The sequence below is a fragment of the Lontra canadensis genome, unplaced genomic scaffold, assembly GCF_010015895.1.
Source record: "Lontra canadensis isolate GAN:19392208 unplaced genomic scaffold, GSC_riverotter_1.0 scaffold59, whole genome shotgun sequence".
Taxonomy (NCBI): Eukaryota; Metazoa; Chordata; class Mammalia; order Carnivora; family Mustelidae; genus Lontra; species Lontra canadensis.
The window spans coordinates 1,730,074-1,754,266 of NW_022631053.1; the positions used below are offsets into that span (position 1 = coordinate 1,730,074).

Here is a 24,193-nt window from a genome sequence, read left to right on the forward strand (position 1 = left end):
ACATACATTCCAATAAAACTAAATTCAGTGATATTAAATTATTTCCCATCATAATTTTTGATATCATGCCTAAATATAAAAATCTATAGTATCTTGGGTGGCGCAATGGTTTAAAATGTCCCATTCTTGATTTTTGGCTCAGGTCTGATCTCAGAGTTACGAGACTGAGCCCAGTGTTGACTCTAAGCGTGGAGTTGGCTTGGATTTTCCTCTCCCTCTGCCCCTCCCTCTTCAGATAAATAAGTCTTGAAAAAAATTCTATAGTATCCTCTTCTTGTGCTTTACTAAAGATTAGCTCCATCACCACAGAATTTAAAATAAATTCTAAATAGATTTTCACTTTTTTCACTTTTGTTATCTCTAACCAACAGTGAAACACTATTCAAAATGAATAACTGAGTACTGTGGTCCACTGATTAAACATACATTCCAATACATACCTCTTCCCTGAGGACTCTTTCCCTTCAATGCTCTCCTTATTCCTAATTCCTCTCAGCTCCACCTCCCCACTCCATTTAAGGCCATCTCCTTTTCTCTCCCATCCCTTCTTAATCATACGCTACTTTCAAAACAGTCTAGGAAGTGGTTCTCCTAGCTAGGAAGTACCAGAATCACCCAGGAAACTTACTGAAAATACACGTTAGTGTAAGAGAAGGCAGACGGATTCTACTTTTAAGGTAACCAGAAGTTTAAAAAAATTGAACCTTAATTAATCAGCTTGCTCAGAGAGTAGGATATTCTAGCTAACTAAAAATTAAACAGAGAATAGAGTAGGATATTCTGGCTAACTAAAAATTAAGTATGAACTTTTTTGTTGAAAATCCTTCTAGAGAGGCGCCTGGGTGGCTCAGCTGGTTAAGCATCTGCCTTCGGGTCAGGTCATGATCTCAGGGTCCTGGGATGAAGTTCCACAAGGGGCTCTCTGCTCAGTGGAGAGCCTGCTTCCCCATCTCTCTCTCTGTCTGCCTCTCTGCCTACGTATGATCTCTCTGTCAAATAAATAAATAAAATCTTAAAAAAAAAAAAAAAGGCATCTACTTTTGGCTCAAGTCATGATCCCAGGGTTCTGGGATCAAGCCCCACATTGGGAGAGCCTGCTTCTCCCTCTCCCTGTGCCTCTCCCGGGCTTGTGTGTGCTCTCTCTGGGTGTCAAATAAATCTTTTTTTTTTTTAAGATTTTGTTTGTTTATTTGACAGAGAGAGAGAGAGATCACAAGTAGGCAGAGAAGCAGGCAGAGAGAGGCGGGCGAAGCAGGCTCCCTGCTGAGCAGAACCCAATGAGGGGCAAGATCCCAGGACCCTGAGATCATGACATAAGCCAAAGGCAGAGGCTTAACCCACTGAGCCACCCGGGTGCCCCTAAATAAACAAATCTTAAAAGAAAAGAAAAGAAAAGAATCCTTCTGGAACCCACTTTATCACTTTTCCCTTACTTAAAGAGCTACAATTCAGAAGAAATACCTGATTACTTAATAACTGTCCTACAAACAGGTCAAGTTTATAATCAAGTCTCATTCTACAATGCTGGTGGGCCAAGAGGCCAAATAAAGCCCTTGAGATAAGAATGTTTTTTTTCTTGTTTTTTTTTTAAAGATTTTATTTATTTATTTGACAGAGAGATCACAAGTAGGCAGAGAGGCAGGCAGAGAGATGGAGGAAAGCAGGCTCCCTGCTGAGCAGAGCCTGATGCGGGGCTCCATCCCAGGACCCTGAGATCATGACCCAAGCCAAAGACAGAGGCTTTAACCCACTGAGCCACCCGGGCACCCTGGTTTTACATTTTTAAAGGGTTGTAAGGGAAAAACAAAAAAGAATACTACGTGGTCCACAAGGCCTAAAATATTTACTATCTGAACCTTTACAGAACAAAGTTTGCTGACCCTTGTTCTGTAGCACCAAAAGCCCTGGAAGTACAGTGACCCCAAAGACACTGCCCAGAAATGCTCCTTTCTCATAAGATTAACTGAAAAAAAAGTTTCCGTTAAGTCGGTTCCAAATGACTTAAATAGAATCATTCTATTTCTCTGATCAACGTGCCTTCTAGAAACTGTTACCCACAAAAATCTCTATTTCCTTCCTTAGACTCAACAGTTTCAGTTAAGCTAGTTAGCTCTGGAAATGAATGCAAAAGATTGAAAGCCTTACCTGGGGCATTTGCTATAGCCAAGGGCAGGCTTGGAAGCTGGTGCACCTGGATCCCTGAAGCACCCAATGCACTGAGGTTAATGGTCTGGAGGCCAGGCATGGAGGAGAGCTGAGCAGCATTCACAGTGACCGTGCCGGTAGGGATGGAGGCGGCTGAGGCAATGGGTGTAAGGGTGGTATTGCTGCTGCTGGTCTGCCCCAAGGAAACACCCTGCATTGGGGCCAAGGTGATTGTCTGGGCCTGTGGGTTCTGAACTTGGAGATTCTGCAGCTGAAGAGTCTGCCAACTGACCTGTCCATTGGGCCCCACTGTTGGTGTCCGGATGATGATGGGGCCAGAGTTTGGAACAGCCTGAAGCTGGAGATTCTGGAGGGTTTCCTGGGAGATAGCTTGGGTTGTAAAGGTCTGCCCTGACAATGGTGCTGCTTGAAGGGCCTGGAGAGCCTGTCCCCCTTGAACTAGCTGAGGCTGGATAAGGATTTGCTGCTGTTGCTGCGTCTGCTGGTTTTGCTCTCCCTCTTTTTGCTGACTTGTTTGCAGAGAGCCTCCAGATGTCTGGTTCTGCTGGATGTTTAGAGCATCAGACCCCTGTAGCCCACTGACCCTCTGGGGTGTCTGCCCTTGAGAGTTGGTCCCTGCTGATCCGCTGGTGGTAAAGTTCATAATTCCCATGTTGCTGGTGGTTGTAGTTGTTGAATAGCTATTGGCATTGGTGAAAAAGGAGCTGGAACTGGCTTGCGATGATACCAAACTGGCAGAACTGATGGCAGTCCCTGAGGTGGCGGGCTGTGAACCACTCTCCTGGGACCCAGAGCTGCTGATAGTGACTGCCTGAGAGCTAGGAGTCAAGGTAGCTGCAGAAACGCTGTTGACAGGTAGCAAGGTGATATTCCCATTCAGGGCCACTGGTACGTTGGTCACATACTGAGTCTGTCCTGAGAGTACGTTATTAGCCAGGCCTTGGAGGGGGACAGCCTGCTGGAGTAGGTTTGGCATAGCAGCAATGATGTTGCCTCCACTTCCTCGATTTGTGATGATCTGTTGGTTTGCACCTGGTATGATCTGTATCTGACCAGAACCATCCTGCTGCACTTGGGCCCCAGTGGCTGCGAACTGCAGCTGTTGCCCATCAACGGTCTGGAACTGTGGGATTACTTGATACTGAATATTAGGCATCACTCCAGGTAATCCTGTCAGGACTTGCTGGTTCTGTAAGTTGGAAGTGGCGGCCACAACATACTGCCCACCAGAGACTGTGCGATTCTTGGAAGACTCACTGCCATTGCTGCCATTGGTACTGCTGCCACTCTGTTCCTTTGAGGTAGGGGTAGCCCCAGAGGAGGAAGAGATGATCTGCCAGCCATTGGCACCCTGTGAGAGCTGTGTGGCTGTGAGGTCAAGCTCACCTGTGCCCCCTGACTGGCTTGGGCCCTGGGAGTTGTTGCTGTTTTCATTGGGTGACTCAATTCTGCTGCAAGTTGCTGCCAGCAGAGCCAGAGGGGATGGCTGGGATTCCTGGCCAGAAAATAAGGGAGAGGAGAGGATTAGTTTAGTGATACCCAGCTGCCAGCCCAGGGGGTAGTATAAAACAAATAAACAGCAAAATAGTGCACATAAAAAGGGGGAAAAAGGAAGGAGGAAAGGAAGGAAGGAAGGAAAAGCTGACCTATTTATACTCCTGAAATCCTCATCTTTGGGGATCTCCCAATCATTTGTTTCACTATGTTAACTTTCCTAGCTACAAAATGGCTTAGTTCTTTCCTAAAAATGTTTCTGTGAAAAGATAACCATCTAAAAATATTCACATTCTCTTAACATCTCCCCCACTCTGTCCTGATCATCACTTACCTGCCCTCCTCCTCCTCCACTGCTGCTACTGCCTGTGCTGCTGCTTCGAGCCTGAGAAAAGGCACCACCACCATTACCATTGCCCCCATTATTGCCACCAACTCCTTTTTCAATCTTCACCACAGCTGTCATTTCATCCATGGAGTGATCTTGGTCTAAAAGGAATTAAAAGACAACTTAAAGTTAGGGGAAGAAAAAGGGTGAGGTGAGGTGAGGAGGAGTAAGGGACACTACAAAGAAAAAGAAATACAGTAAGATGAAAGGTACTAGTATAAAAAAAAAAGTGGATTGGAGAAAGGGCAGTTGTAGGACATACAGAACACAAACTAGGCTTAGTAGCACTAAAACTGGGCCTCAATTCTCCCTTGCACAAAATTAAACCCAGAAAACATTAAAAATGTACTTTTCACATAGGATATGTAAGGGGTGGTGGACATGTTCAAAGAGTTTCAAAATACAAAAAAGTATCCTGGGGAGAAAAAGGAGGATAGGTAAGGCAAAAAACAACATGTGGGTGGATGGAAAGCTTGCTAAAATTAGGGTCAAAGGATATGGAGAAAGAGAAAACTTGAAGTGTAAAAAGCACCCAGAGCAGAAGAGGGGCAAAGAAAAAAGAACAAATAAAAAGTGTGAGTGGGAAAACATTTGTGAATTCTGCCAAAGGACTAAAGGGGTCCAGGGCTTAGGAATCTGGAGGTTTCGGGGCGGACAGAGGGCGGGCCCTAGAAGGAAAGGGCGGTTTCGGGGTGAGGGGCGTGGAAAGGGCGGGACGGCGGGGGGGGGGAGGGGAAATCTACGGGGGGAGGGGAGGGCCTTGGGGCAGGCGGCGACCAGAGGGCGGACCAGGGAGGCGGTTGGCCCGGGCGGGGCCTGCACTGTTCGGGCCGCCCCCGCGGCTCCAGCCCCCGGCGGGAGGAGCCTCAGGCGGGCGGCCGAATAGTGGGGGGTAAGGCCCGTCCCCCGTGGCCGGGGCGGGCAGGGGGCGGGCGAGGCCACGCTGCCCCCTCCCCCGGGGCGGGCGGCCCATCCCCCTCTTTCTCGCAGGCCCCGCCACTGCCCCTTCTCCCTCCCTTCCCTCCGCCCCGGGCGGGACCAAGGCCGCCGCCGCCGCCTCCCGCCCGCCCCCCCTCACGGCGGGGACCGCCCGGTCGGCCCTCGCGCGCGCCCCCTCATTCCCCTCCCACCCCTAAGCTTGGAGTGGACTCATCCTTACCGCTCATGGTGGCAGCTGAGGGACGAGCTCAAGGGGGTCCTGTCCGGGGGGGTTGGGGGGGGCCGGGAAAAACGCGGACGCTGACGAGGCAAACGAACCCGGACCGGACAGGGAGGGGGGGGGTAAGGAGGAGGGAGCAGCGCGCCACAAGCCCAGCCTAGGCTCCGCCCCTTCGCTGCTGCCCCGCCCAATGAGGGAGGGAGAAAGGAGGGACTTGAAGAAGAAAGACGGGTAGGTTATCCAATGACAAGACTCGCTTGCTCGCTAAGGCGTGTAAGACAAAGTTGCGTGCCCGGTGTCCGCCCAAGGAGGCCACTCTCTCAGTTTTAAAAGCCAATGAAAGACGCAGGAAGCGAGGGTGGGAGGGAGCTAGTGATGATAGGCTTGGAAGGAAGCCAGTCAACCGCCAGGCGGGCTCCCTGAACGGTAGGGATAGGAAGAACTTTGACTGGAATGACAGAACAACGACCAACCAGAACCCTGGACATGCGTGGGCACAGTCCTTTTTGGGAGGTGGTAAAAAGTAGGCAGAAATGGGATAGGATGAAGCTGACCAAAACCAATCAGAAATCAGGCGGGCAGCCAGGAAAGTTATGATTGGATTAACACTGAAAAAAGACAGTCTAGGACGCAGATTGACGTGAATGAAAAGCCAATTGAACGCCGAATGAACTCTGGGGGCGGGATTTTGGAGTGGGCAGAGGAGAATTGGCGTCTCCCTCAGTCACTCAGTCCAATGAGGCGGCGAAGGAAGGTAGGCACCGCCTCCAACTTGGCCAATGGGCGTTACTAGAGCCTCCCGTCCTGGGGGAGGGAGCAGGGCTGTGCCAAGAGGAGTTCGTCGCCATTTTGGCCCTCCTCAGGGGATGTCTTTACAGTAAATAGGTGCCGCGCTTCGGTGGATCCTTGCTGCTCAGCAAGTGTCAAGGCCAAGACAGTCGGTTCGCAGTTCTGCCTCGCCATTAGGGCTCGTTCGAGCCTTCACTTAACCGTTCTTAAAAGTACCTCTCAAGTCTCACCCTTCCTGGGGTGGGCGGACAAGCGGGCGGATGCCTCTGAATGTGGGTGTAAGCCCTGTGGGTGCGTGCTCGACGAAATCTGGCGCTGCGCTCCCACAGTTAACTGACAATTCGCAAGCGCTCTGTCAGACCAGCAAACGCCATTTTATTAACTTCTCCCAGATAAAGCTGCTAACTACTTAATTTTTGCAGGGTTAACTTTTCAAGGGCTGGACTTTGAGGCTCAAATACTTTGGAGAGCCTCCCAGCGTCAGTGTCCTATATGCCACTTCCTGTTTCTCCCCTTCATTGTAAATACCGTCTAAGCGTAAAACAGGATGGCAAGATAAGGAGTTCCTGCTTTTGTAACTACAAAGTTAAAGGACATTTCCCCCCAGGCATTCGAACTGCTGGCCTCCCATTCCATCTCTCCTTTTTCCTGCTTTTGGTGGAGGCAGCCTGGGTGACTTGTCAATGACACGGAGGTCATTCTCTGTAGCCCGTGTTGTCACTAAGTTATTTACAATTTACAATTCAGCACTTCGTGACATGTTTTAAAGTCTGGATCCCCCTAAAACAGGCCTCTGCTCCTTTGCATAGGCCCTGAAGAAAGTAAGTGATTGTGGAATGCCTACTGTGTTAGGTGCGTACGTCAGTTAAGCGTTCTGCATTCCTTGTGTCATGCTCATAAAGAAAATATTGGTACCAGAGAAGTTAATGTATTTTATAGGAAATTTAGGCTGGTAAATAACTGGCCCAAAGTCACAAAGCTAGTTAAGTTTTAGTGCCAGATTCCAGCCCAGAGCAGTCCCACAAAAAGCCTTCCATAGATTCTTGAATAAAGCAGGCCTGATAAAACCATTTATAAAAATGGGTTTAATAAAAGAAATAATTACATATGTATTTTTAAGTGTTTTGTATTGTTCCTTTTTAGCTCCTGAAAACTACTAAATCTAACTTCTATGACAGCTCAAATGGCATTATCCTCTTGTATACATTTATATAAAACATTACATTACAAATTACATTACAATAGCATCTCTCCCTAGATCAGAGTTTCCCAAAATATGTCAGATAGTCTCTATCCAAACCCTTGGCTGCTTTGTTTAAAAAGGTAGATTCTGGGGCTCCTGGGTGGCTCAGTTGGTTTAGCGGCCGCCTCCAGCTGAAGTTATGATCCCAGGATTCTGGGATCCAGCCCCTCCTCCTCCACAGAGGTCCCCTCCTCCGTAGGGAGTTGGCTTCTTCCTCTTCCTCTTCCTCTTGGCCTCTCACCCCCCACCCCGTTCATGTGCTGTCTTTCTCTCAAATAAATAAAATCCTTTTTTTTTTTTTAAGATTTTATTTGACAGAGAGAGACATGGTGAGAGAGGGAACACAAGCAGGGGGAGTGGGAAAGGGAAAAGCAGGCCTCCCGCAGAACGGGGAGCCTGGCGTGGGACTAGATCCCAGGACCCCAGGACCATGACCCCAGCCGAAGGCAGATGCTTAGCGACTGAGCCACCCAGGCACCCCTCAAATAGTAAAATCTTAAAAAAATAATAATAACTTCTCTGGGCTCCCCCCACCCTTTTAAGGTTTTATTTATTTATTTGACAGAAACACCGAGAGAAGAACACAAGCAGGCTTCCCCCAGAGCGGGGAGTCCCACGTGGGGCCTGGGGCTTGATCCCAAGACGCTGGGATCATGACCTGAGCAAAAGGCAGACCCTTAACAACTGAGCCGCCAAAATGCCCTTCTCTGGGCTTCCTCATGTATAAAAATAGGAATAATGAAAATCTATCAAATAAATAAATACATAGATAATTACGTAATACATAAATTTGAAAAAGGTAGATTCCTAGTCTCCATGTCAGACCTAGTAAATCAGATTCTCTGGGGTGAGGCTTGAGAATATTAACTTTTTAACTAATTCTTTCAAGTGATTAGTCCCTAAACCAAAGTTTAAGAAACAGTAAAGGATGGGGCGCCTGGGTGGCTCAGTTGTCAAGCAACTGCTTTCGGTTCAGGTCATGATCCTAGGGTCCTTGGTTCGAGCCCCACACTGAGCCCTGCCTCTGGCTCCCCGCTCCACGGGAAGCCTGCCTCTCCCCATTCCATTCCCTCTGCTGGTGTTCCCTCTCTTGCTGTGTTTCTATCAAATAAATTTTTAAAATCTTAAAAAAAAAAAAAAAAAACTAATAAAAGGGAAAACTAAGGGATGAAACGGTAAAGAAGAAACTTCCAGAAGGGAAGAAACTGAAACTTCCGGGATGTTAGAAACCGCATTACTCATCTTTGTAAACCAAGCTCTGGAGATTCTAACAGCTGTTTAGTGTATTCAGCAAAAGACCACACCTAAAGTTGCAGGGGCCGGTGGGGTGAGGTGGGGTAGGAGCTAACATAGAGCCCTCCTCTGAGTGTTTTATGTATATATGTATTGTCTAACTTAATCCTTTCAGTTAATTTAAGTTCCCATTCCCTTTTACAGAAATTATGACAGTTCTGTTTAGTTCCAAAGCTTGTGTTTTTTTCCCATGGTTCTAAGCTAGTTTATCCCTGAAATGGGAATTAGAGTTTGATTTTATCCTAGGTATTGAGAAAAAGGTCTATTTACCGATAAGAGAGCAAATGGGCATGACCCATTTTGTTCAATTCGTCTGTGAAAACCTGAACAAAATTTCTTTAAACAAAACTAAGATAAATTAAAAAAAATGGGGCACCTGGGTGGCTCAGTGGGTTAAAGCCTCTGCCTTCGGCTCAGGTCATGATCTCGGGGTTCTGGGATCGAGCCCTGCATCAGGCTTTCTGCTCCGCAAGCAGGGAGCCTGCTTCTCCATCTCTCTCTGCCTACTGATCTCTCTCTATCAAATGAATAAATACAAAATCTTAAAAAAAATTTTTTTAAATGAATAACTTATTTCAAGGTTTCTCAAATCCCACACATGCCAGTGTCTGTCTACATAACCATTTGTGAAATCATTTAAATAACCCCTAATGACTGTGTTTACAAAGCAACATGGGTCATTTGAGAGATGTTTTACTTCAAAATCAATCATAATAGTACAAGCACTAAGTGGTAACACTCCAGAGTGGCTGTCAGGATTCTTAGTGGTCTACCCCTCACTTATTCAGGCTCATCTTCCATTACTGTCCATTGCACTCTTACCTTTCACTTTGTTCTTTGTTGGACTCTTCCTCCAAAGCATTCTTTCTTGGGTCTCCATAGTTCAGAACCACAGTTTACTCAGCTTACCCTCCTTCTGGGGTACCGAACTCTTCCTCTTAGCTTTGATAAGAATGACTTCTCTGAAGTCTTTGCCTAACTCCCGAGATTGAATACTCTGTCCACTATGTTCTTTTAACATACCTCCATTAGAGGTATGTAAATATCCAATCTCCTCCAACTAAAGCATTCTGAGGGCCTAGGTGATGCTTTTTTGCTTTGTATCCTCAGGGCCTAGCATAGCATATAATTGACACCCAGTAAACAAACACTAAAGTGAAAGAAGTCTAGTCCCCCCAATCCTAAACAGAACTCCAGAAAATACAAGGCCAAGAACTGACTCTCAGCCTTCAGTTGCTTGCCTTTTATAAATTAAATCATTCCTCTTGACTTTGAAGCCACTCTTGTTTTCATCAATTTCTCACTTGGCACACCTTGGCACAACTTGGCTGGCCCAGTTGGAAAGGCCTGTGACTCTTAATCTAGGTGTAGTGAGTTCCAGCCCCGTGTTGGGTGTAGAAATTACTAAAAAAATAAACTTGAAAAAAAGTTTCCACTTAGCAATCTGGTAACTGGGAACATTTTACAAAATAAAATATGCAGATATTTCAAAACCTTCCTTTTACACCATCATTGTAAACTTCCTTCTCAGTTAGCTTTCAACTACAGCTGTTAAATACAAAACAGACTTGCGGCACCTGGGTGGCTCAGTTGGTGAGCATCTGCCTTTGGCTTGGGTCAGGATCCCGGGGTCCTGGGATGGAGCCCCATGTCAAGCCCCATGTTGGGATCCTTGTGCTTGGCGGGGAGCCTGCTTCTCTCTCTCCCTCTGCCTGCGGCTCCCTCTGCTTGTGCCCTCTCTGTAAAATAAATAAATAAAATATTCGAAAAAATAAATACAAAACAGACTAATTTTTTTTTTTTTTTAATTTGACAGAGAGAGATCACAAGTAGGCAGAGAGGCAGGCAGAGAGAGAGAGGGAAGCAGGCTCTCTGCCGAGCAAAGAGCCTGATGTGGGGTTCCATCCCAAGATCTAGAGATCATGACCTGAGCTGAAGGCAGAGGCCTAACCCACTGAGCCACCCAGGTGCCCCATAATTTTTTTTTTTTTTTTTTTTTTTTTTTTTTTTGAGGGAGAGGAGCGCCTGGGTGGCTCAGCTGGTTAAAGCCTCCGCCTTTGGCTCCAGTCATGGTCCCAGGGTCCTGGGATCAAGCCCCCGCATTGGGCTCTCTGCTCAGCAGGGAGCCTGCTTCCACCTCTCTCTCTCTCTGCTTGCCTCTCTGCCTACTTGTGAGCTGTGTCTGTCAAATAAGTAAATAAAATCTTTTTGAGAGAGAGAGACCATGCATGCGCACATGCACGAGTTGGGTGGGGGGTGGTGTGTCTCAAGCAGCCTCCATGCCCAGCACGGAGCCCTACACAGCTTCTCCATCCCACAATCCCTCAACCCTGAGATACTGACCTAAGCTAAAACCAAGGCTCTGATGTTTAACTGACTGAGCCACCCAGGAGCCCCCATATTATTCTATTCTATTCTGTTCTATTCTATTTTACCTATTCTGCCTACTCTAGGATAAAGGAGGTCAGGAAAGAAAAAGTAAGAGAGAGTCCCTGATGAGATAATAAAGCATCAACAGTCTTCGAAGCAAGAAAGCTTCTCTCTGAACAAGAAAACAAGCCTAGGGTTTTCACACCACGCTATCTAGGGTCATCTGAAGTGCAGTAGTGATTGGAGAAGTTGGGTGGATCATCACGCACATCCCTCAGTCTTTTTAGGGCCCTGGAAAGGTGAAAAACTAAGAAAAGGACTATATTAAGCCTGGTTTCTATTTGGGAAGCCCAGAACCTGTTGATGAGAAATCCAGAAATGATTACAGATATTCTTTATTATTATCATTATTTAAAAGGATTCATTCTCGGGGTGCCTGGGTGGCTCAGTGGGTTGAGCCGCTGCCTTCAGCTCGGGTCATGATCCCGGGGTCCTGGGATCGAGCCCCGCATTGGGCTCTCTGCACGGCAGGGAGCCTGCTTCCCTTCCTCTCTCTGCCTGCCTCTCTGCCTACTTGTGATCTCTGCCTGTCAAATAAAAAAAAAACGACTCTGCCTTCAGCTCAAGTCCTCAGGACCACCTCTTTGGTCCCAGGTCCTGGGATCGAGTCCCGCATTGGGCTCTCCGCTCAGCAGGGAGCCTGCTTCCCCCTCTCTCTCTCTGCCTGCCTCTCCACCTACTTGTGATCTCTGTCAAATAAATAAAATCTTTGACAAAAAAAAGGATTCATTCTGGGGGCACCCAGGTGGCTCAGTTGGTTAAGCCACTGCCTTTGGCTCAGATCATGATCCCAGAGTCCAGGGATGGAGTCCCACATCAGGCTCCCAGCTCCGCAGGAAGTCTGCTTCTCCCTCTGACCTTCTCCCCTCTCTCATGCTCTCACTCTCTCTCAGATAAATAAATAAAATCTTAATAAGAAAAAAAAAAAAAGGATTCATTTTGGGGCACTGGGTAGATCAGTTAAGTGGATGCCTTAGGCTCGGGTCATGACTCTAGGATCCTGGGATTGAACCCTACGTCGGGCTCCTTCTCAGCTGAGAGCCTGCTTCTCCAAGCTCTCCCTCTGCCTGCCATTCTGCCTGCCTGTGATCTCTGTCTCTCTGGCAAATAAATAAAATCTTAAAAAAAAAAAAAAAAAGATTTATTCTGTCCTTTGCTATGTCTTTATTTCTGTATCTGAGAAGCATTGTGGTTCATCCCTGCCTATTCTGTACCTTGTACTAGGAAGGCCTCTGTTCAGTCTGGCAATCTGTCCGTGGCTCTGGCGATCTTAAAGGCCTGGAGGGGGAAGAAGGGCTGAGGGTGGGGGAAATGAAAATTCTTGAGAGTTGGGGGGCATGGTCAACAACACGACTTAGTTATTGTTGGAGTTGAAATCTGGCCCAACCAAACTTCTCGAATATTCTCTTTTCTGAGGGCTGCAAGATGACGGGGCTGACTTTAAACCCAGCTGATAGTCTCCAGAGCTTGAAGACAATTAGACAAACAAAAGCAGAGGTGGTTTGAGGTGGTGGGGAAGAGGAAGAGGAAGGTCTGAGACTAAATTCCACAATCTATCCACATTCGAGAGAGCTAGAGAAGGCAGGCTCAGGGGCAAGGACAGCTCAGAAAGAAGCCTAGACCCCAAACTGAGCAAGGAGACAGCTTTTCTGCACATTTAAATCTGCCCCCTGTGGAGTCTGGCTTGAAATAAACACATAATCAAAACATTTGCCTCCCCTAAAATATCCAAACCCTTCAGACACCTCAGGGACCTCAGCTCACCAGACCTGGAAGTATGCCAGTACCTAGTGTCAGTTTACCCACCAGTCACCCCCAGCCAGACTGCTGCACCCCAACAGTGACTGGGGTCCTGCCCTGCAGTTTAGCATTGTTAAGAGGAGTAAAGTTCCTCTTTTAACCAAAAATGCAACAGCTTCCTCTCCTGGGACAAACAGTCCTGAGTCCTCACCAGAGGCCAGAGGTGGGAGAGTTACACCACCCGCAGCTTTCCATTCCCATTAAGGAAAATGGCCCTAACGGTACACGGAGCAGGACTGGGAAGAGGACCTAGCCTCCCCGCTCAGCCACAGGAGAGGCTGGAGGAAGGAAGGGGAGGAGTAGGGGGGTAGGCGGCCCAGTTTCCCCCTCCCAGGCAACTAGGGCCACCCTGAGGGCGGGCGGAGGGCCGGGCTGTGGGAGGAGGGAGCTGGATTCATAAACAAACCCGCCTGGGCCACGAGGTGCCCAGAGGAATGGGGTGGGGTTTGCAGGCCTCCCAGGCCTAGCCTGGAGCTGGCTGTCTGGTGTGAGCTGGGCTGGGTTTCTCCACCCCCAAGTTTCCGGAGAGGGGTGGGCCCTCTGGCTCTCCCCAACCGCAAACCCCTCCTTCCCGCTTTGCCCTCCTTCCCCCGACCCGGGAAGCCAGCTGAGGTTCGTAGAGGCCGAGGCGTGACATATAACTTCTCGTCTCTTCTTCCGGAAGTTTGCACTGTCCCCAGGGCTAGTGGGTGGTTTCTGTGGGGACAAGGCTCTGGAACACCATGTTCATTCCTTCTTGAAGTGGCCAGGGGAGACGGTGGAGAGTGCAAGGTGGGAGAGTGGGAGAGGGCAAGAGCTTCCCAGACTTTTGCCTCCAGCAGGGGTTTTCCCACCACTGCCGTGAAGCTCTCCAGCCCAGCTGAGAGGTAATCTTTACCAAGGCTGGCCTGTTTTCTGCTCTCCCCTCCCCCACCACCGCAGGGGCTGAGACGTGCCTGGACAAAGGTCCCTGGGAGTCTCCCAGGAAGAACTTGCCTTCAGTCATTCCCAACAAAACTGGTGACTAACGCCTATACAGAGTGTAGTTAACTTCCTTCTTATTGATTAGGAAATACATTCAGGACTTGAGAAATGTGCCCAACCAAGGTCCAAGGCAGAATGAAACTGACAACAATTCTACTTCTGTGGCATTTCCCAAAGTGTGATGTACTTACTAACTGGTGGAATGTGAACATTTCTTTGTGTGCTCTTGTAATTAATTTTATTTTTTTAAGATTTTATTTATTTATTTGACAGCACAAGCAGAGGGAGCAGCGGGCAGAGGGAGAAACAGGCCCCCTCCTGAGCAGGGACTACCCGCCCCCCCACCATGCGGGGCTTGATCCCAGCACTCTGGGATCATGACCTGAGCTGAAGGCAGCTGCTTAAAGACTGAGCCACCCAGGTGCCCCTCTTCTGATTAATTTTAGGAAGAAACAACAACATTACCAAACCTATCATTTCAGAGGGGGTGTTGTTATGATAAAGAATAATGGTATACTATGGAACAAGGGGAACCTGATAATGTTAAAAATTATGCAGGTGGAGTGGGAATGATTGAAGTCTGGGGAAATAAACTGTACCTTCTGGTTTCACCATCTAACATGCAGTTATTTCTAAGGAAGAATGGAATTTCTTCAGTGACGGACTAGCTTAGATGGTACACAAGCTTCTTTCAAGCACTGACACTCTAAAGCTTAAAAGAAAAAAAAAAAAAGTACTGTAAGGCAGGACCTGGAAGCCAGGGAACAAGAAAAACTGAGCTAGTAGAGTCAGGAATTTTTCTGAGCCACAGCACTACCAGGCCCATTACTAATGGGCCCAGAGCTAAAGAGGAAGGTTTCTTGCTCTCTGCCGTGGAGAGTGCAGGACAGCATGAACGGGTCCTGGAATGGTTCCAACCCCAATCCTGGGGAATTTTGCCTGCTTAGTCTCCACCTTCAGGACTAAGGGAGGCTGTCTGTGTGGTATCTGCCTGTGTCCCAGAACTCTGCTCAATCCTGCTCTAAGACTGAGCCAATCCAAGCTGCCAGCTTCAAGGTGATGCTTTTCTCAGTGCCTCCCCCCAGAACTCAGCCCCCTTGTTGCTGGTACACACCAGCAGCCCTGCAGACTGGGGCTCAGCCAGAGCTCGGCTTCCCAGTCCACAGGGGATTGACTGCCTAGGTCCCCTCAGGCTCAGCCTCCTCCCAGCTTCAAAAACACTGAGTCAGACCACCCCTGACATGTGCATTATGTGTGCCTGATGTAATGTAATATGGAGAACACTGCATCACCTAACAAGTAGTCTTTCCAAAAGCATTGAGCCTGAATCTAAAGGAGTCTTTACATCTAATCACTGGCTTGCAGAAAATATGGGGGCTGGCAGAATAAGGTAAGTGGAAACACAAACAAATAAGAAAAATCCCAAAGGTAGGACATTCTACAGGGCAATTGACTGTTTATTCAACAAGTCAAGGGCATGGAAAAAGAGGAGGAAGGGCTGTTCTTGCTTAAAAGAGACTTAAGAGGCAAAAAAGAGTCACATGCAATATGATCCTATTTTGAACAAATCACTTGTAAAAAAACGTACTGGGGACAGTTGGAAAAGTGTGAATGAGGACTGGGTATTACATGATATTAAGGAATGATTGTTAATTTGGGGGGCATGATAATAGTGTTGGGATTATATAAGGACATGTCATTATTAGCATAGTGAAATATTTAAGGGTTTAATGTCATGTCTATAAATTATTTTTTTATTTTTTATTTGAGTGAACGCTACTCCCCACCTGGGGCTCAAACTCAATGATCCTGAGATCAAGTCACATACTCTGCGGACTACGCCATCCAAGCGCCCCTCATGCCTGTAAATTATCTTATAATACTTTTAAAAAGGAATAATTGGGGGGCGCCTGGGTGGCTCAGTGGGTTGGGCCTCTGCCTTTGGCTTGAGTCATGATCTCAGGGTCCTGGGATGGAGCCCCACTTCCGGGCTCTCTGCTCAGCAGGGAGCATGTATCCCTCTATTCTGATTTAAATCACTTTTTTTTTTTAAGATTTTATTTATTTACTTGACATACAGAGATCACAAGTAGGCAGAGAGACAGTCAGAGAGAGAGGAAGGGAAGGAAGCAGGCTCCCTGCTAAGCAGAGAGCCCCACCCAGGGCTCGATCCCAGTACCCTGGGACCAGGACCTGAGCCAAAGGCAGAGGCTTTAACCCACTGAGCCACCCAGGCACCCCTGATTTAAATCACTTTTAAATTATAAGCGGCTAACATTTTTTAATTAAATACTCATAATAGTTAAAATACCCATTGAGTGCTTTCTCCTTTTGCATACCCAGTATCAGGCCCATGGCCTCCTTTTCTTTCTGCTGGAGTACGTGTCTTCTCGCCTATTCTCTCCTCTTTTCCCTTTGCCACATCAGCTTATGGCACAGTGCCAAAGACATGCCACCTCTTGCCACACAGCTCAAGATTTGGTGGTTTAGAGGACAGAAGTAGAAGTCTGAGGCTTCCTTCACAGAGCCTTTTTAGAATCACTTTCTGGGTGGTGGTGGTAGCCGACTTGAGGGGAGACAATCTCCCCCACTCCCCAAGCCACCCATTTCTTGACCAGCCAGAAAAGGACTCAGGGAAAATTGGGCCTGGCTTCTGACCAAGGCTGAGGAGGGAGACAGTAGGCGGGGGAACTTCCTGCCTCTCAACCTGTGTGATTTTTTTTTTAAGATTTTATTTACTTATTTGACAGAGATCACAAATAGGCAGAGAGGCAGGCGGGGGCGGGGGGAGCAGAGGGAGGCAGCCTCCCTGCTGAGCAGAGAACCCAATGTGGGGCTTGATCCCAGGACTCTCAGATCATGACCGGAGCCAAAGGCAGAGGCTTTATCCCACTGAGCCACCCAGGTGCCCCTCAACGTGTGATTTTTTTTTTTTTTTGTAAATCTCCCACCATTCCATCTCCTCCAACCCAACTGAGACCAAAGCCAATCTCTCCCCTGTGCTCTTTCATTCAGTGTCAAACATTCCCCATGTGAGAGATGGGGCTAGACTCTGTAGGAGATGAGATGAACAAGACATGGTCCTCCCTCAAGGAACTTGTGGCTTAGTAGAGGAGGCCAACTCATACCCAGCTAATTATAATACTGGATGTTAGTGCAATGAAGGAAATATATAAACAAGCGATCCTTTTTAAGGGGACTGATGCCCAGGTTTCTCCCCAACAAACTTCTCTCTTCAGACTCCTGCCCATTCCCCTCACAGCAGAAATCAGCCATCAACCATGCCAGTCCTGTCTGTAAATACCTGTCAGATTCATCCCATCCTCTCTCTCCATGTCCCTAGTCACTACCTTATTATCACTGCCTTATGAGGCGTCTTCACCCACTGCCTAACTGGTGTGGTTACTGTAGAGAATGGATTCCTCTTCTCCAGGTTGATCTTCTTCAAAAGAGGCTCCAGGGTCCCCAGCGAGTCTTATCAAGAGAGAACTCCTACCTTTCTCTTTATTATTATTTATCTGAGAGAGAGAGAGAGAGAATGGGGGGAAGGGCAGAGGGAGAAGCAGACTCCCAGATGATCAGGGAGCCCTAGACTCCGGGGCTCAATCCCAGGATCCCAGGGGTCATGGCCCTAGCCAAAGACAGATGCTTAACCACTTAACCAACTGTGCTATACAGGTACCCTGTTAGGCCTCACTTTTCACCTGGAGATGTAAGTAAAGCTCCAGCCATGTCCATTCAACTGTTTACCCTTCACAAAATAGGCCAAGTGGTTTCCTCTGTGACATCCCCTTGATGGACACACAGGTATGTGCCTGGAGTGCCGTTCCCCCATAGTACTTCAGGAACTCACTTTTCTTCTTTTTTCTTTTAAAGATTTTATTTTTTTAATTTGACAGAGAGAGAGAGAGATCACAAGCAGGCAGAGAGGCAGGCAGAGAGAGAGAGGGGGGAGGCTCCCTCCTGAGCAGAGAACCCGATGCGGGGCTCGATCCCAGGACCCTGAGATCTTGACCTGAGCCGAAGGCAGAGGCTTAATCCACTGAGCCACCCAGGGGCCCCAGGAACTCACTTCTCAAGTCTGTAATCAAACTTCATCTCTGGAACCCTTTCCAGAAATATCCCTTCTCTCCCTAGAACTGTCCATGGTTCTCCACGTGCCCCCATTGCAACCTGTGCTGTCTCCCCCTCTGCAGCCTTCCACATTTTATTTGTTTGTACATTTATAAACATAGTGGAGAGAAGTGAGCCTCGGTTGTTGAAGCTACAGGTCAGAGTTCACATCCAGGCTTAATACCTGGACAACATGAGGCGAGTTGCTTAACCAGGCTGAGCCTTGGTTGCCTCATCTATAAAGTGAGGCTATTATTACTTATCTGGAAGGGTTGAAGAGAAATAAATGAAAATGTGGCAAGACAATTTTGCTTTCATTGTGGTTGTTGTTATTGTTGTTTTAATCTGTTTGGATTTGTGTATGTGTGTGAAAAAGAACATTTTTAAAAATTTTTAACTTAAATTCCAATTTATCAGCCCAGGCTCACTCAGTTGGTAGAGTATGTGACTCTTGATCTTAGGGTTGTAAATTTGAGCACCAAGTGGGTAAAGAGATTGCCTAATTTTTTTTTTTTTTGAGATTTTGTTTATTTGTCAGAAACAGAAAGAGCAGGAACAGGGGGAATGGCAGGCAGACGGGGAGAGAAAAGCAGACTCCCCGCTGAGCAGGGAGCCCCATGTAAGACTCAATCCCAGGATCCCAGGATCATGACCTGAGCAGAAGGCAGACGCTTAACTGACTGAGCCACCCAGGTGCCCCTAAATCTTAAAAAGGTTAAAAAAATAGTCAACATATGGTGTAATATTAGTTTCTGGTGCACAAGATAGTGATTCAACACTTCCATGCAACACCTGGTGCTCATCACAAGTGTAGTCCTTAATCCCCTATTTAATTTTTTTAAAGTGGGCTCCATGCCCAAAGTGGGGCTTGAACTTATGACCCGGAGATCAAGAGGTCAAATGCTCTACCAACTGTGCCAGCCAGGTGCCCCTCACCCCCCACCAACTGACCCATCCTTCCAATCCAAAATCTGTTTGGATTTTGTTTTACTTTACTTGAGTAACACACAAACATCATCTCTTTCTGTAAGGTTCAAACAGCCAGAAGTTTGGGGGAGTAACACAACACCTCCCTTCACTGATGTATCCTGCACACACTTTTCTCTCTTTTCCCAAAGTAGGGAAACACCTTCACCAGGTCATAGTTTGGTTTGGAGCTTTTCAGTCCCTATTCTATGCATTTACGTATATTTATATACTTCCAACAGATATTTACCCCATATCTACTACGTGCCAGGCACCATTCTGTTATGACAATGAAGACACAACAGTGAATAAAATAGAAAAAGTCCTCTGCTCTTTTGAGCATACTTACTTTGTTCACACATATCTCTTCATTATTGTTTTTTTTTAATTTTTTATTTTTATTTAAAGATTTTATTTATTTATTTGACAGAGAGAGAGAGAGAGAGAGAGAGATCACAAGTAGGCAGAGAGGCAGGCAGAGAGAGAGAGGGGGAAAACAGGCTTCCCGCTGAGCAGAGCCTGATGTGGGGCTTGATCCCAGGACCCTGAGATCATGATCTGAGCCTAAGGCAGAGGCTTAACCCACTGAGCCACCCAGGCGCCCCCATTATTGGTATTTTTATATAAATAGGTAGTATAAGTATTATTCTACAGCTCGTTTTTTTTTTTAACAAAATCTGTTAAAGATCTTTTCATGTTAGTTTATCTCACTCTTTTTTTAATTCTTTTTGTTTTCTTTCTCTCACTCTTTTAAAAATTCTTTTTGTTTTCTTTCTCTCTCTCTTTTTTAAAAGATTTTGTTTATTTATTTGACAGATAGAGAGCACAAGTAGGCAGAGAGAGGCAGGCAGAGAGAGAGAGGGAGAAGCAGGCTCCCTGCTGAGCAGAGAGCCCAACACGGGGCTCGATCCCAGGACACTGAAACCATGACCAGTGCTGAAGGCAGAGGCTTAAACCTCTGACCACCCAGATGCCCCTATCTCACTCTTTTTTAATATTTCATTTTTTAAATTAAATTAAATTTTTAAATTTTTAAAGATTTTATTTGAGAGAGAGTGTGAGCTGGAGAGAGAGAGTGCGAGTGAGCATGGGGGGCGGGGAGGACAGAGTAAGAGGGAGAAGCAGACTCCCTGCTGAGCAGAGAACCTCATGTGGGGCTCCATCCCAGGACCCTGAGATCATGACGTGAGCCGAAGGCAGAGGCTTTAATCCACTGAGCCACCCAGGCACCCCTGAGTAGGGATCCTGATGCAGAACTTGATCCCTGGACCCTGAGATCATGACTTGGGCTGAAGGCAATTTCTTAACTGACTGAGCCACCCAGGTACCAGCAGTTCTTGATTTTTCAAACTCTCCCACAGCAAATATCTTCATACGTATGTATATGTGCCTACATATGGCATTTAGGAGAGACTGGGGAAAGGCAGAGCAGAATGCTTAAGAGCACAGATTCTGGAGAGACACCATAGTTGTGATTCCTGACTCTGTCACTTACTAGTTGCATGACCCCTGGGCAAGTCACTTAACCTTCATTTGTAAAATGCAGAAACAGGAGTATTTATTCCAGGGCTCCTGGGTGGCTCTGTTGGTTGGGCGTCAGACTCCTGATTTCAGCTCAGGTTCTGATCTCATGAGATAGAGCCCCAAGTTGGGCTCCACGCTCAGTGGGGAGTTTGCTTCTCTCCCTCTCCCTCTGGCCTTGCCCCGCTCCCTCACAGGTGCTCTCACTCTCTCAAATAAATCAATCATAAAAAAAAAAAGTATTTATGCCATAGAATAGTTGAGCTATGGTCAGAATCCCAGCATACACTATGCACTCAATACATATTATCAGTATAGATCCAATAAGTAGAATTGTCCAGTCAAGATTATGCACATAGAAAATTTTGATATGCTTCCAAAATATCTCCCCAGGGGGCCCCTAGGTGGCTCAGTGGGTTAAGCCTCTGCCTTCGACTTGGGTCGTGATCTCAGGGTCTTGGAATCGAGCCCCACATCGGGCTCTCTGCTCGGTAGAGAGCCTGCTTCCCTTCTCTCTCTCTGCCTAGCTTTCTGCCTACTTGTGATCTCTCTTTCTCTGTCAAATAAATAAATAAAATCTTAAAAAAAAAATCTCCCCCAAATATTTGCAGTTATATTCATACCTTCACTGTGAAAATGATCGTTTCCCAAATTCTCACCAATTTTAAAAATTGTCAGTCTGGGGGCGCCTGGGTGGCTCAGTGGGTTAAAGCCTCTGCCTTCAGCTCAGGTCATGATCCCAGCGTCCTGGGATCGAGCACCGAGTCGGGCTCTCTACTTAGCAGGGAGCCTGCTTCCTCCTCTCTCTCTCTGCCTGCTTGTGATCTCTGTCAAATAAATAAACAAAATCTTAAAAAAAAGTTATTTATGTACATTAGATATCAATTATTTGTTAAAATCCACTTGCAACGAGGGATTCCTGGCTGGCTCAGTCAGAAGATGTGACTCTTGGTCTTGGGTTTTGAGTTCAAGTCCCACATTGGGCAGGGAGCCTACTTAAAAAAATATATATATATGTGCACACATACATGTATATATATGCACATATACATGTCAGTGAAGCATGCAACTCTCGATCTCTCTCGATCTCGGGGTTTTGAGTTCAAGTCCCACATTGGGTATAGAGATTACTTAAAAAAATCAAGTCTTAAAAATATCCATTTGCAAGGACGTGGGTGGATCTAGAGAGCATAATGCTAAGTGGAATAAGTCGGGGAAAGACAAATACCACAGGATTTCATTCCTAGGGGGAATTTAAGAAACAAAGCAAAAGAGCAAAGGGGAAAAAAAGAGAGAAAGACAAATTAAAACAACAACAACAACAACAACAGACTCTTAATTATAGAGAACAAACGTGGTTACCAGAAGGGAGGGAGTTCGGTGGGGGGAATGGGTGAAACAGGGGATGGGGATTAAGTCGTGTATTTGCTGCTGTAATGAGCACCAGGTGATGTGTGAATTATTGAATCACTACATTGTACACCTGAAACTAATAACACTGTATGTTAATGAAGGAATTAAAAACTTAAGAAACGAGGGGCACCTGGGTGGCTCAGTTGGTTGAGCTCTGCCTTGGGCTCAGGTCATGATCCTGGTGTCCTGGAATGGAGTCCCTCATCTGGCTCCCTGCTCTGCGGGGAGCCTGCTTCTCCCGATCATTCTGCCTGACTCTATGATTGTGCTCACACTGTCTCTGTCAAATAAATAAAATCTTTAAAAACAAAAGAAACAAGAAACCAGATAAATTCTTTGTTAAAATACGTCAAATATTTTTTCCCTGTCAATTGTCTTTTGTTCTGTTTTGGTTTTTGAGATAAAATTAACTGCGTCCCAGGCATCCCTTTTCACTTTTTTTTTTTTTTTTTTTAAGATTTATTTAGGGGAGCGGGGGTGGTTCAGTTGCTTAAGTGTCTGCCTTTGGCTCAAGTCATGATCCCAGGGTCCTGGAATTGAGTCCTGAGTCAGGCTCCCTGCTTAGTGGGGAGTCTGCTTCTCTCTCTCCCTTTGCTCCTCCCCTCACCCCTGCTTGTCCCTCTTACTCTCATTTCTCTCAGATAAATAAGTAAAATCTTTTTTTTTTAAGATTTTATTTATTTATTTGACAGGCAGAGATCACAAGTAGGCAGAGAGGCAGGCAGATAGAGAGAGAGAGGGAAGCAGGCTCCTGGCTAAGCAGAGAGCCCGACTCGGGGCTTGATTCCAGGACTCCGGGATCATGACCTGAGCTGAAAGCAGAGGCTTTAACCCACTGAACCACCGAGGTGCCCCCCAAAAGTAAAATCTTAAAAAAAATCAAAATAAAAAGATTCATTTATGGGGCACCTGGGTGGCTGAGTCGGTTAAGCATCTGCCTTTGGCTCCGGGGGGTCCTGGTCTCAATCCCCACATCAGGCTCCCTGCTCAGCAGGGTGTCTCCTTCTCCCTCTGCCTCTCCCCCCACTCATGCTCACTCTCACTCTCTCTCCTAAATAAATAAATTAAATCTTAATAAATAAACAAACAAACAAATAAATAAATCTCTCTGCCCAGTGAGGGGCTCGAACTTACAATGCGGGAGATCAAGAGTCACTGAATGCAGTGACTGAGCCAGGCAGTCGTCCTTCATCCACTCACCTTTTTTTTTTTTTTAATATTTTATTTATTTATTTGACACAGAGAGAGATCACAAGCAGACAGAGAAGCCGGCAGAGAGAAGCAGGATCCCCGCCAAGCAGAGAGCGGGATACGGGGCTCGATCCCAGGACCCGAACCAAGATCAGGACCGGAACCGAAGGCGGAGGCTTAACCCACTCAGCCACCCAGGTGCCCCTCCGCTCACCTTTTGATGGATGTTTGAGGTATTTCCTATATTTTGATTTTATGAATAAAGCTTCTATGAATCCCATGTAAGAGTCTGTGTAGATATGTTTTTATTTCTCTTGGGTAAATACCTAGGATTGGAATGGCTGGGTCTTATGGTAAATATATGTTTAACTTTATAAGAAACTGCCAAACTGTTTTCCAAAGCTGCTGTTACACTTCGTCTTTTTTTTTTTTTTAAGATTTTATTTTATTTATTTGACAGAGAGAGAGAGAGAGATCACAAGTAGGCAGAGAGGCAGGCAGAGAGAAAGAAGGAAGCAGGCTCCCTGTTGAGCAGAGAGCCCTCAGGGCTGGATCCCAAGACCCTGAGATCAAGCCCTCAGCCAAAGGCAGAGGCTTAACCCACTGAACCACCCGGGTGCCCCTGCTGTTACACTTCTATTATTTATTTATTTATTTATTTGACTGAGAGACAGCAAGAGAGAGAGTGCACAAGCAGGGGGAGCAGCAGAGGGAAAGGGAGAAGCAGGCTCCCCACCAAGCAGAGAGCCTGATGTGGGGCTTGGCCCAGGACCCTGGGATCACGACCAAGCCAAAGGTATATGCTTAATGACTGACCTACCCAGGCACCGCTATTTTACACTTTTAAATATACATAAATACAATATACTAATCATTTAAAGAAATTGAAAATATTTTGTCAGTTGACTTTTGACTCTGTTGTTGTTATCTATGAAATAAAACTTTTTTTTACGGATCCAATTTCTTTCTCTTTTTTGTACATTGAGTAAGGTCTCATTTATCTTCATATCCCCAGCACCTGGACCTGTGCTGGGCACAAAAATAGCCCACCAATAATGTTTATTGAATGATCCAACAGCAGTGAGGAATTCTGCTATCCCTAGAAATTTGTAAATAGGGTCACATTCCAGTCATTTATTGAACACCAACAGGTTATAGGTGATAGATTTACCATTGGTAAAAGACCCCAAAGTATTATCTGTAAACCCAAGGCTGATGAGATTTGGAAACACCCAAATCCAATCTGTGGTGCCCAGAACACCTA

General features: G+C 46.5%; 1 protein-coding gene and 1 long non-coding RNA gene across 2 annotated transcripts in view; one reads left to right on the top strand and one right to left on the bottom strand.

The window, feature by feature from the left end:
• SP1 (Sp1 transcription factor) overlaps positions 1 to 5,331 on the bottom strand; it is a 45,930-nt gene extending 40,599 nt beyond the window's left edge. Inside the window, exons 1-3 of the mRNA XM_032876656.1 lie at positions 5,208 to 5,331; positions 3,995 to 4,149; positions 2,146 to 3,661 (exon numbers count right to left, since the gene is read on the bottom strand). Coding sequence (XP_032732547.1) covers positions 2,146 to 3,661; positions 3,995 to 4,149; positions 5,208 to 5,214 — 1,678 coding nt within the window. The 5' untranslated portion in view covers positions 5,215 to 5,331. The remainder of the gene's footprint in view (positions 1 to 2,145; positions 3,662 to 3,994; positions 4,150 to 5,207) is intronic.
• On the top strand, positions 1 to 22,893 carry LOC116878859. Its single transcript, XR_004384898.1, has 4 exons — positions 1 to 108; positions 11,918 to 11,921; positions 16,202 to 16,206; positions 22,883 to 22,893. It is a non-coding gene; the product is annotated as an uncharacterized LOC116878859 (long non-coding RNA).
• The last annotated feature ends 1,300 nt before the right edge of the window (positions 22,894 to 24,193 follow it).